Source organism: Schistocerca cancellata, chromosome 3 (genome assembly GCF_023864275.1).
Source record: "Schistocerca cancellata isolate TAMUIC-IGC-003103 chromosome 3, iqSchCanc2.1, whole genome shotgun sequence".
In the NCBI taxonomy this organism is placed as follows: Eukaryota; Metazoa; Arthropoda; class Insecta; order Orthoptera; family Acrididae; genus Schistocerca; species Schistocerca cancellata.
The window spans coordinates 805,609,246-805,622,823 of NC_064628.1; the positions used below are offsets into that span (position 1 = coordinate 805,609,246).

The 13,578-nt window shown below is 37.1% G+C and overlaps 1 protein-coding gene across 2 annotated transcripts in view; it reads right to left on the bottom strand.

Annotated features, from left to right (window-relative positions):
* The window catches only part of LOC126175868 (TOM1-like protein 2), a 122,870-nt gene that overhangs the window by 12,503 nt on the left and 96,789 nt on the right, over positions 1 to 13,578 (bottom strand). The window contains exon 10 of one of the 2 annotated variants that reach the window (XM_049922884.1): positions 9,957 to 10,007. The exons of the other annotated variant lie outside the window; for it this stretch is intronic. Coding sequence (XP_049778841.1) covers positions 9,957 to 10,007 — 51 coding nt within the window. The remainder of the gene's footprint in view (positions 1 to 9,956; positions 10,008 to 13,578) is intronic. 2 annotated transcript variants of the gene reach the window in all.

Genomic DNA, 13,578 nt, shown 5'->3' on the forward strand with positions numbered 1-13,578 from the left:
GTCCAACTTTTAGTAACAAGTGATCTTCATGAAAGACTGCTTACAACAGATTTCCAGAAATTTGTGAAGGTCATGCGCATCAGTGATGATTTTTGTGAATATCAATAAAAACTGGTTGTTGTTCCAAAAAAGCACAAATGTTGTGCGAACATGACCAAAGAGGACTGGATACTGACTTACCATGAGACAGAGGCACCATTAAGAATACTGAAGACTGTAGTACATTTGAATTTGCATGAAGACTTATCTGTGAAAAGATCTGTTACCAATGGACACACAATGTGATCACAGCTCAAAAACAGGCTTGTGTCAACTGGTGCGAGAAAACGTGCAAACAATTAGACCGAGGGAATGCAAAATCCATATAAGGAACCATAACAGGAGACAAAACTTGGATGTATTCCTACACACAAGAAACTAAGCAGGTGTTACAAAATGAACTAAAAGCAACAAAAATGGTTTGTTCACACAGCACTTCCAAGAAAATTATTGCTCGTTTCTCTGGCTGTACTGCCCATGTTATGAACACTGTTTTTGAAGATCAGAGATGCGTGGATATCAATAATTTCTTTCCCACAAGCTATCGATCAAATCAGCAAATACAATGACAAATGTTGCATGAATTTTCATCATGACAGTGTGCACTATCACAAAGCAATTGATTATTTGACAGAAACAAATATCAAATTAATCTCTCATTGTCATTATTCACCTAATTTACTACCTATAAACTCATTTTTGTTCCCTTACATTAAACAAAAACTGTGTGGACAGCAATTTTTACCTAATCAAGAAGCTATTGAATTCCTCTAAAGTCATGTTTTTGAGGTACTAAAATTGGAATAGAAAAAAATTACCCAGAACTGGTTAAACGCATCAAATCTGTATAAATTTTAGTGTTGACTATTTTGAGAAACAAATCTGTACAATAAATGTTTGTTCTATGGTTACTTTTAAAAACATAAAAGGCGGTCCTCGTATTTAGAGCCTCCATGTTTGGAAAAGCAATTGTGGCACTTGTTTTAATTTTGTGAGAGTGGAGAGTGGGAGGGGGGAGGGTTTGGTGGAATGGATTCCACTACTCTTGAGATCAGACAAAGATCCTTGTGAGAAGCCTGTTATAAGTGAAAGAGTGCATAAAATATTGTTTCCGCCTCATTAAAAATCAGCTTTTACAACAAACGTGCAATAATGATTTATTTATTGAACTCCACTTTCAATCTATACTTTACAAACCACGTGACGTGCATGGCAGCGGTATGTCCCACTGCACCATTTCATTCACGTATGGACTGTGTGAATGCTTCCAGGCATTCAGCAATTATTCTAATATTATCCTCACAAATCCTATGTTAGCAATACGTAGGGGATTGTAGTATATTTCTAGAATCATCATTTAAAGCAGGTTCTTGAAACTTTGTTAATAGACTTTCTCGGGATGGTTTACATCTATCTTCAAGAGACTGTCAGTTCACTTTCTTCAGTATTTTTATGGCACTCTCCCATGGATCAAACGAATCTGTAACTATTTGTGCTGCCCTTCTCTGTAAACATTCAATATCCCCTGTTAGTCGTATCTGGTACAGGTTCCACACACTTGAGCAATATTCTAGAACTAGTCACAAAAATGATTTGTAAGCAATCTCCTTTGTAGACTGATTGCACTTCCGTAGTATTCTACCAATAAACTTAAGTCTAACACCTGCTCTATCCACGGCTGAGCCTATATGATCATTCCATTTCATATCCCTAGAAAGTGTTACACTGAGGTATTTGTATGAGTTGACTGATTTCATCAGTGACTTACTGATATTATACTCACAGGAAGTCCGCCTGGCTAGCCGCACAGTCTAACGCGCTACTTCCCGAGCGGGACGGTGACTGGCAGATTACTATTGAGGTCCGGTGTGCCAGCCAGCCTGTGTATAGTTTTTAAGGCAGTTTTCCATCTCCCTTGGCGAATGTGGGCTGGTTACAATTAATCTGCCTCAGTTACACTGTGTGGGCGATTGCTGCACAAACACCGTTTCCACGTACATGTTGTTGTGGTCTTCAGTCCAGAGACTGGTTTGATGCAGCTCTCAATGCTACTCTATCCTGTGCAAGCTTTTTCATCTCCCAGTACCTAATGCAACCTACATCCTTCTGAATCTGTTTAGTATATTTATCTCTTGGTCTCCCTCTTCGATTTTTACCCCCTGTGCTGCCCTCCAATACTAAATTGGTGATCCCTTGATGCCTCAGAATATGTCCTACCAACCAATCCCTTCTTCTAGTCAAGTTGTGCCACAAATTTCTCTTCTCCCCAATTCTATTCAATACCTCCTCATTAGTTATGTGATCTACCCACCTGATCTCCAGAATCCTTCTGTAGCACCACATTTCGAAAGCTTCTATTCTCTTTTTGTCCAAACTATTTATCGTCCACGTTTCACTTCCATATATGGCTACACTCCACACAAATACTTTCAGAAATGACTTCCTGACACTTAAATCTATACTCGATGTTAACAAATTTCTCTTCTTCAGAAACGCTTTCCTTGCCATTGCCAGTCTACATTTTATATCCCCTCTACGTCGACCATCATCAGTTATTTTGCTCCTCAAATAGCAAAACTCATCTACTGGTTTAAGTGTCTGATTTCCTCATCCAATTCCCTCAGCATCATCTGATTTAATTTGACTACATTCCATTATCCTCGTTTTGCTTTTGTTGATGTTCATCTTAAATCCTCCTTTCAAGACACTGTCCCTTCCGTTCAGCTGCTCTTCCAGGTCCTTTGCTGTCTCTGACAGAATTACAATGTCATCGGCAAACCTCGAAGTTTTAATTTCTTCTCCATGGATTTTAATTCCTACTCCGAATTTTTCTTTTGTTTCCTTTACTGCTTGCTCAATATACAGATTGAATAACATCAGGGATAGGCTACAACCCTGTCTCACTCCCTTCCCAACTACTGCTTCCCTTTCATGCCCCTCAACTCTTATAACTGCCTCTGGTTTCTGTACAAATTGTAAATAACATTTCACTCCCTGTATTTTACCCCTGCCAAATTTAGAATTTGAAAGAGAGTATTCCAGTCAACATTGTCAAAAACTTTCTCTAAGTCTGCAAATGCTGGAGATGTAGATTTGCCTTACCTTAATCTATTTTTTAAGATAAGTTGTAGGGTCAGTATTGCCTCACGTGTTTCAACATTTCTACGCAATCCAAACTGATCTTCCCCGAGGTCGGCTTCTACCAGTTTTTCCATTTGTCCGTAAAGAATTCGTGTTAGTATTTTGCAGCCGTGGCTTATTAAACTGATAGTTTGGTAATTTTCACATCTGTCAACACCTGCTTTCTTTGGGATTGGAATTATTACATTCTTCTTGAAGTCTGAGGGTATTTCGCCTGTCTCTTGCTCACCAGATGGTAGAGTTTTGTCAGGGATGGCTCTCGCAAGGCTATCAGTAGTTCTAATGGAATGTTGTCTATTCCCGGGGCCTTGTTTCAACTTAGATCTTCCAGTGCTCTTTCAAACTCTTCACGCAGTATCATATCTCCCATTTCATCTTCATCTACATCCTCTTCCATTTCTATAATATTGTCCTCAAGAACATTGCCCTTGTATAGACCCTCTATATACTCCTTCCACCTTTCTGCTTTCCCTTCTTTGCTTAGAACTGGGTTTCCATCTGAGCTCTTGATATTCATGTAACTGGTTCTCTTTTCTCCAAAGGTCTCTTTAATTTTCCTGTAGGCAGTATCTATCTTACCCCTAGAGATATACGCCTTACATTTGTCCTCTAGCCATCCCTGCTTAGCTATTTTGCACTTCCTGTTGATCTCATTTTTGAGACGTTTGTATTCCTTTTTGCATGCTTCGTTTACTGCATTTTTGTATTTTCTCCTTTCACCAATTAAATTCAGTATCTCTTCTGTTACCCAAGGATTTCTATTAGCCCTCGTCTTTTTACCTACTTGATCCTCTGTTGCATGTACATGTACACCATACTTATTCTACCATGAGAAACATTTGGGGTTACACTCGTCTGGTATGAGACGCTCCCGGAGGCGTCCACTGGCGGCCGAAGTGCATAATAACCCTGGGTTCGGTGTGGGGCAGCGGTGGGGCGGGTGGATTGCTGTGGCCTGTTGTGGGGTTGTGAACCACTGAGGGCTACCGCAGGATGATGCCTCTCAGTCGTTTCTAGGTCCCGGGGTTTAACACAATACAATACAATAGTCATAGGATACTACATTTTTTTTGTTTTGTTAAGTGGGCTGTTTTACATCTATGAATATTTAGAGGAAGTTGCCAATCTCTACTTCACTTTGAAATCTTATCAAGACCTGACTAAATATTTATGCAGCTTACTTCAGATAGTGCTTCATTATGGGTAACTGCAACACCTACAAAAAGTCTGAGGTTACTATTAACATTGTCTGCAATGTCATTAATATAGAACATGAACAGCAAGGGTTCTAACACATTTCCCTCGGGCACACCTGAAGTTACCTCTACATTTGACAATGACTCTCCATCGAAGATAACATGCTGCATCCTCCCTACCAAAAGTCCTCAAAACCAGTCACAAATTTCACTTGATATCCCAAATGATCGTATTTTTGACAGTAAGCACAGGTGTGATACTGAGTCAAATGCTTTTCAGAAATCAAGAAATACTGCGTCTACCTTACTGCCTTGATCCAAAGTTTTCAGTATCTAATGTGAGAAAAGTGCAAGTTAGGTTTCACATGATCAATGTTTTCGGAATCCATGCTGGCTGGCATTGAGACAGGCCATCCAGTTCAAGATATCTCATTATGTTTGAGCTTGGAATATGTTCTAAGATGTTACAACAAATCAGTGTCAAGGACACTGGACAGTAGTTTTGTGGATTACTTCTACTATCCTTCTTGTAGAGAGGTGTGATGTATGCTTTTTTCCAAGAACTGAGCTTCGGTTTTTTGTTCCCGGGGTCTGTGACAGTTTATAAGTAGAAGAGGGGCTAACTCAAACACAAATTCAATACAGAATTTGGTAGGGAATCTATAGTCCTGGACCTTTGTTCAATTTTAACTATTTCAGATGTTTCTCAACACCATTGGCACTGATACTAATTTCACTCATCTTTTCAGTGGTACATGGATTAAACTAATTATCCCAGGCTTTCCTTTGTGAAGGAACATTTGAAAATGGAGCATCCAGTGCTCGGTCAACTATTCTTTTAAAATTGAGCCTTAGTTTCCTCTACATGCTCCTGCCCTGTGCTGAAAGTTCTAAGTTCCTCATTGAGATATGACACTACTGATTTTTTATCTAGTTTATTGAACATACATATCTTTCTGCTTGTTTTAGATGACCTTTGTGCTTTGGTAATCATTGCTGCCTCATCCGGATCATGGTCCCTGGTACCAGTTTCCATGTGGATCTCCTCAAAGAGGTCAGGTCTAGTTGTTGCTATCAGATCCAATACATTTCCATGAAGAGTGTTGTTTCTAGCCATCTGTTGTTGGTAGTTTTCAGAGAAAGTCCTTAGTAATGTCTCACAGGATATCTTATCATGCCCATCACTAAGAAAATCGTAATTTTCCCAATTAATTGTTAGATGATTAAAGTCTCCACTGATGATTACAGTATAGCTGAGGAACTTAAGTACAAGTGAACTGAAGTTTTCTCTAAAGTTTTCAGTTACATCAGGAGATGAGTCTTATTGGTGATAGAATGATCCAATTATCATTTTATACTCACCCTTGGTATTAAGTGTTGCCCAGATAAGTCCAGGTTCAATTTCTATCTAGATGGATTTGAGTTCCTTGTCTACTGCAATGAATACCCTGATCTTCATTTCACATTTATCTATCCTTTTGATATACAGTTAAATTTTCCCCCAAAATATCACTGCTATCAATTTCAGGTTTCAATCGGCTTTCTTTACCTAGCATTATGGGCGATCCACTACTTTTCATGAATGCTTCAAACTCTGCGAATGCTTCGGCAGTTTACCACTACGATTTTAATACTCTCATCTGTGGGAGGAATTTCTTTCAATATTACACTGATACTTCTGTGTTTCCTGCAGCTATCATTATCTAAATTGGATAGAGTGTTGCCTAATCTAATAAACACTTGAAACTTCCTGTCAGATTAAAACTGTGTGCCGGACCGAGACTCGAACTCGGGACCTTTGCCTTTCGTGGGCAAGTGCTCAACCAACTGAGCTACTCAAGCACTTGGGTAGCTCAGTTGGTTGAGCACATGCCCGCGAAAGGCAAAGGTCCCGAGTTTGAGTCTCGGTCTGGCACACAGTTTTACTCCGCCAGGAAGTTTCATATCAGTGCACACTCTGCTGTAGAGTGAGAATTTCATTCTGATAAACACTTGTCTGCATCCCACACAGTCAGCTACCTGAGTAGCAGCCTCTGATGTGTAGTGCACACCTGACCCACTTATGGGGACCCTAAAGTTCTAAATACTATGGCACAAGTTCAGGAAGACATAGCCTAGCTCATCACAGAACTTTCATAGTCTCCGGTTCAGTCCTTCCACTTGACTCAGAAGCATAGGCCACGATCAGTTCTGGGGACTTTGGTGAAAGCTTTGGTGAAACTCCATGTGCAACGCTTGTCTTATCAAACTTTTCTGCCAGTCACTGGGATGACCCACGGATGACTTCAGAGCCCTGATGATAGGCATAATTTGTTCTAACATGTGTCACAACCTGCAGTTGGTTGCACCCTGTTCCCTCAATAGCTGCTGGAATAGTCTATTCAACATTGTTGAATGAGGCCCCCAAGCATATACACTGAGTGCACCTAGTCTCCTTTCTTGTCTCTTGCTGCCATTTCCCTAATGGGTACCATCATTCACCACATGTTTGAACTGCCAATGATTAATAGAACCCTACCCTTTTGTGCCTACCTCCTCCTGACATCGAACAAAACAGGTTTCCCCAAAACATGTGAAATGAGTTCCATTGGCTCAGTTTCAGTTTCAGAGGACAGCACCTCAAACCTGTTGGTTAGGGGAATTGGTATAACACCCTGAGTCCTCCCTGGTCCCCATGCACTGTGTACAGGATGCCTAGATCTACCAATGATAAGCCACTCGCAGTCAAGTGGGGGAGTAATGACAGATCCTGTACTCACTGCTGAGGAGGCAGGATCTACAGGAAAGGATAGTACTTGAGGTATCTCTGATACTGGTATCACAGGTACATGATTCTCGGGAGCTCTTCCAACACACCAATTGGCAGCAGCTACCAATCATTTGACAGTGGTCACGGCAACTTCCAGCTCCTTATGAATGTCAATCAATTCATCCTGTGTTTGAGAACAGTACTCACAGCAGGGCTGCATTTTGGCTGGTGCAGTGCATTACAAGGCAGTGAACATTTAACTTTAAATTAAGCTAGCTGATTATCTTTTAATCGGTTGAGCTAAAAGGTGCTAATTTCCTATAAGAATTGAAGAAAATACACAAAATGAGATTTCTATTAAGGCAAATCAAGAACCTGTGGTAAAAATTACTAGTCTCCTAAATCATTTTGAGGTTAATTACAGTTGTTAGCAAACTCAAAAATAGAGATAATTTATTGTAAATGCTAATAATATATAGGGCCACTCCACTTTAAGGGAAAACTAGATGTCACACAATATGTCAGTTGTAGTATCTGCTACAGTAACTAAATCACAAATGCTGATGTACTACAAATTGCTTGTAAGTTATGCAAAGGAGAATGGTCGCATCTGAAAATTATAAAAAACACACATTTATTTGAGTTGATATACAATGAAATTCAGGCATGATGTATTCTTTGGCAGAACTGAGAACCACAAACACAGATTTGCTATGAAATAAGTTATGTATCCAAAACATTTGTGGCAGTAATTTACAAAATTATAATTTTGTAAGCATCCGAAAATTCTAAAAAAAATAACCTATTTCTCACGTGACTGTACAATGAAATTAGAGAATGATTGTCCTGAATGAGAATATGCCTACTGTTCTCAAAAATTTTAAAAGATCACAATTCAGTTTAAACCTGTAATTGAAAACAGTACAAATGTATCGCAGTACCCATGAATGTTCAAAATTTCACAACGTATTACAATGTAAACAGGTATTGACACAATCAATGAAAGATTATGCAGAAGCTTTCATCTTGGTGGACACATTTCTTCAGACTTTGCAGCATTTTGCAGTGCATAAACAGCAGTTCTAAATAACCACTACCTTAAAAAAAGAGCCTATCTTTTATAGCCTAATACCAATGGAACCCCATTATTTTGCAGTGCGTTAACAGCAGTTCTAAATAACCACTACCTTAAAGAAAAGAGCCTATCTTTTATAGCCTAATATTAATGTAACCCCATTTGTCACCAAAGATGATTTTTACTGCTTAAACATCCAAAAACTTCAGTTTAAAAAGACAGCTGTTATTAGCATTCTGTGTGGGTTTCATGTCTGAAATGACTGCTTATGGTCCTTTATTGTCTGAAAGAAAAAATTCCTAATTCAAAATGGTACAGTGCTGTATTTTTCCACAATTTCAGGAGGATAACTTTGTTAACAGTTTCTGATTTTGTATTCATGAGAGCTTTGTGTGCTAATGTGAGAAAGATTGGCATATCTGAATTTTATATACTGTAACCACATTCATCTCATCAAGCATATATCAGACGAAAGACTGGAGTTATGGTCTGGGGCATATAAGTCAACAGAAGTATTCTGAAACATCAGTGCTCTAAACAGGTTTCAAAACTATAGTCCCTGATGTGGTACCTTTCCTTAAAGGGATTTCTGATGCAATATGCAAATTGGACATCAATCATCCAAAAGTTCTTTGAAAGACAGACCCTGCTTCTTTCATGCCCAATGCACTCATCTGACATATCACTCACTGAAAAATCTTGGAGTTCAACAGGTGGTAACTGACTTGTTGATAGCACATTTTGGGGAATTTCAAATTTTATTTAATATCTATTGAAACAGCTTCCTCTGTAAAAATATGTCAGTAAAAAATTGAAGGGCTAGTTTTCTGTGCAACACAGATTATCTACATACACCGCGAAGCTAAGGAGCGGGAAGGCAGTTGCTCTTTCTTCCTCCTGGAAAGGGACTTCAGCTCTGCAAATGCTTCTTATCACCTTAATGCTTGCACTGTAGATGGGCAAAGCATTACCCATGTCAAATATGTTCAGATTATAAGTAAAATTTATTGAAAGAGAACACAAGAATGAGTACTGATCCTTAACTGAAAAGAAAAACATGTTTGTTATTATTTTATACCAATGTGTAAATGAACCATGACTCCAAATCTCACCCAATTAAACTGGGAATTTAGTGAAACTTAATGTATGCACACCACTCTGTTTTTGTATAACTCTATAGATTCATTTTATTTTAAGTGAGGTAATGAGTGCATGCTGTACTGAGAAAAAAAGTGTGCCTGTCTTAAGCTTCAGGAACAACCTTGCCTAATGTGTAATTATAATACACATTAACAGTACAGATGTGGTGTAAAAATCACTTTACCAGTACAAATTAGTTGCTTATTACTCATGTTTTCTCAGCAGTCAGTAAAGAAAAGATAATGAGGATCAGTGGGATTTATCGTGCTATGCTTATTCCTAACCATCAGAGTCACCACCAAATTTAAGAATTGAACAGTCATTGGCATCTTACAGCTATTTCATTTTACATTATACTGATATTACCAAAATCTGTCTACAGATTTAGTCTACATCGTAAATAATTTCAATCACACAGCCTGGTAATATGAAGAAATCCAAATACATAGTTAACAACATAAAACAGAAGCTGATAAAAAAATACTGCACGAATGATTAAAAACAACAAGGTTATCCAAACCAAAACAAAAGAGCAAAAAGCAAAAAAAGCTTTATGATTTAACAACTGAAACGGTAGGTCTATTGTATAACAATCGCATACCCACGTTTCACTTACCCTTTCATCTAGCCATGCAGCCATTTCATCAAAGTCACTCTCGTTATGCATCTTGAAACAGAAACATCACCACACAATGCAGCAACAAAGCACAAACTTGCAACAGCATAAACAAAGGACAACAAATTATTACAATGAACAAAAACCAAATCAATTTAACTGTATAACTACTTTTCTCTACAAGCAAAAAAGATGGCACACAGAATCCAGACAATGTCATAATCGAGATTCTGCGCATATCTAATAAATCATAAAAGTCTTGGGAGGTATTCGTTTACAGTAATGTAAATCACAAATTTGTTCAAAGAATAGAGAATAGGAAGTATGCAGCTTGTACACAAACTCAAGGTATCATGCGTTTATAAAAAAAAATCTCAAATTTCTGTCATTAGATATAATACAACAGTGAACAAATTAATCTGAGCACATACAGTTTTCTTTAGAAACCTTCATTTTACACTGTAAAATGTATGAAACATTCAGAAACTTATCTTCTTTGCAAATCAACTCTCCCACAGCCAGAGTGTAACCAAACATTTATTATGTACTCTAAATATATTGACCCTTGTTTCACATTTTCATGAGCAAGTCTGTTATTCAGTACAACCCATTACTATTTCAAAGAGATTTATACAAAGTGAACATAATAGTCAATGCAGCATTTGAATTAGTAGTTGTTCCCTTTGGTGCATTGTGCAGCATGTTACCTTGCTGGAGGAAGAGTTTACTGATCTACTTAACGTGTCATGATATTTTATTCTGAACATTTTAATGTACTGATCACTTTTTGTTATTCCTTTAAGAAGTGTGGTTCCTATTGGGTTTTCATGGGTGCTGCAATGTCAGGATTTTTTTAGCAGTTTCTTGTAGCCAAATTCTTGTTTTGTTCACTCTCAGATTTTTTTATTTTTAACTTCTAAACAAAGTGTACTCTCTAGTCTTGTAGAAAACTCCCACATGCAGAAGAAAAGTGGAGAGTTGTACTTTGAAAGGACTTTTTTTTGTTCGGTGTGCAACAACAACTACTCTCTCTCTCTCTCTCTCTCTCTCTCTCTCTCTCTCTCTCTCTCTCTCCCCAGTCACAAGAATCTTCAGCAAATTGTCAGTAGAGAAATGCTGATCCCATTAGATGCTATTGCCTGTGCTGCAGTCCACAGTGGACAATCTTGCGAGCTCCATTCAGCAGGTTTTATTGCCTTCTGCACATTTAATATTCCAATTTTAAAATATGAAGCTGCTTCCTGGTAGCCAATCAAAATTTAACTGAAACCCGCTAAACTTGCACCATACTGATCCAAAATTTGCTTTAACATCACTGATGCATGGTATGCAAGGGAAATAATTCACAAAAAATCAAAGCATAAAATCACACACCATGGTGGCACAATGGATTTATTGAACTAATATAGGAGAGAAACACAATCCAACTTCCAATCTGGCCTCTCCTCCATCTATTTGATACACTATGTCAATCTAAATTTAGCATTTTGCTGCTGTTCATTTCTGGTTTAAGTTAGCTTTCTTTTCAAAATAATATACGGGCATTATTATCTTAATAAGTGAAACTATGTTAACATACAACTGTAATGGAAATACTATGATAAAGGAAAAAAGAAACAACCCAAGGAAATGCTTATTTTTTTCTCTCTTCAGATTAATTTGTTCACTACTGCATTATATCTTCCACAGAAACATAATTCAAACTGAAATTTTGAAAGACAGACAGTACAAAAACATTTTTCCACATAAGCAAATAAGACAAAAACAGTACCCTTCTACTAAACAGATACAAATCATAATAGAAGCTCAAGAAATGTGTTCCCAAACATACACGCCAGATCCCTTTTCTACAATTCAATATGCAATAATAGATTAGGTTTTGCAAGTTTATATAAGACTGTACAGGTAGAAGCAGACAAGTGCAAACAAAATTAAGTGTATCACAAAAGTGTAAACTGATTGCATTTTTAATCAAATGCTTATGTAATCAAAGTGACAACAAACATGACCTTTATGAATTCCATAAAATCATCTTTGAGTGCGAAAAATACATTATGCTTTAATCATAATTGCACCATTAGAGTCCAATCTTGATTCGTAAATGTTTTGGATCAGGAACAGTTTAGTTTATGAACAAATTCCAAAATATGAAACATACAAAAGAGAATTGTGTCTACAGTTAGAAATAAGTAGCCCATCAACAATAAATGACATTGTAATACTTGTAGAAAAACGATTCAGTGTAAAAATATTCATAATGCGTATTACTGACTGGCTGTAGCATCAGCTGCTACGTTGTTTTGGTTCACTTCAATTCACTGTGCCTTCTCTTAAATTACATTGTTGTGTAGCTTTTTTCAGGGTTTTCAAGTTCATTAATCTGTAGGACACCACACAGTAAAATAAATAAACTGACAGTAGCAAAGCTAAGAGTAAAAATACAAATTCCATAACATTTGTTGAGAAAGGAACTACAAACTAATGTCAATTATTTCTTTTATTTATTTGTTTTCAATCTGAACCTGCAAATGAGTTTAAAATGGGAAAAGTCAACTACTTTTGCACCTCATAAAAATAGATAATATGAGTGATAATTATAACCAAGCACAGGCAACAAAATATGTAATGAAAGTGTTGCTACTTTGAATGAAATATGTAACCTGGCAACAGTGTTACTGGTGTCACAGTTCGTGAAAATACCCGGCAGTTTATGATAAAGTCGTAAAGAAATACCGTGCTAAAAGTGGTGAAAATGATGTTTCTCAAGCCAGAATGTGGTGGTTTAAGATATCTAAGAAAAGAAGATTCCTCATATGGAGACTGCAAAAGATAATTTTTTAAGAGCTTCAGTGTTTTCCAAAGCACGGTCAAGTAGGTCCATGTGGCAGAATTAAGAAATGAAGTTAAATAGTGAAGCATACGCATCCAGGAAAGGATTAATAAAACTTTGCATTAATTCTTACTGGGAAAATAGTTCACATACTTCAGGAAGGAATGATGTTCATTAACTAGCTAGAGCAGTGACTTTGTTAAATGGTTAAAAAAACACAACTCTGGATGCTTTGGTTGTAGTTCATTTTTACAAGAATCTAAATCTGTAAATACATTTACCTTCACAGGTATAAAAAAGAATATTTCAGTAAATGGTATTATTCATTTGTGGAAAATTATTAAAATTTTGTAGCATAGGACACCTATACAGCAAGATCAACTTTTTTTTAAATTGAAAACATAGTCCTTCCTTTTGAAAATGCACTTCCATTAGCAAGCTATAAAATTCCCTTGTTGTTTTGGTGTAAGTAATGCCAAGGTCATTTGAAAATACACTCCAGTGTTGAATTTTATAACCTACAATGGCACAAGTAGTGTCCTCCAGTACAGTAACATAATTTTCAGGTACTTGAGCATTTAATGAGTCTTTTGTTTTTATCAATCTAATGAAATATGATTTTACTCATAACACTACACAGAACCGTGTTGATTATTTGTATGTAACTTGCCTTACAATCAGCACTGAAGTCACTTTATCACTCAGTATAATTATTCATGCTGTTTAATGTAAAATTAACTTCTCCTAAATATCTCATGATTGTACAAATGTGTAGGAGAGAAGGGTATGGGG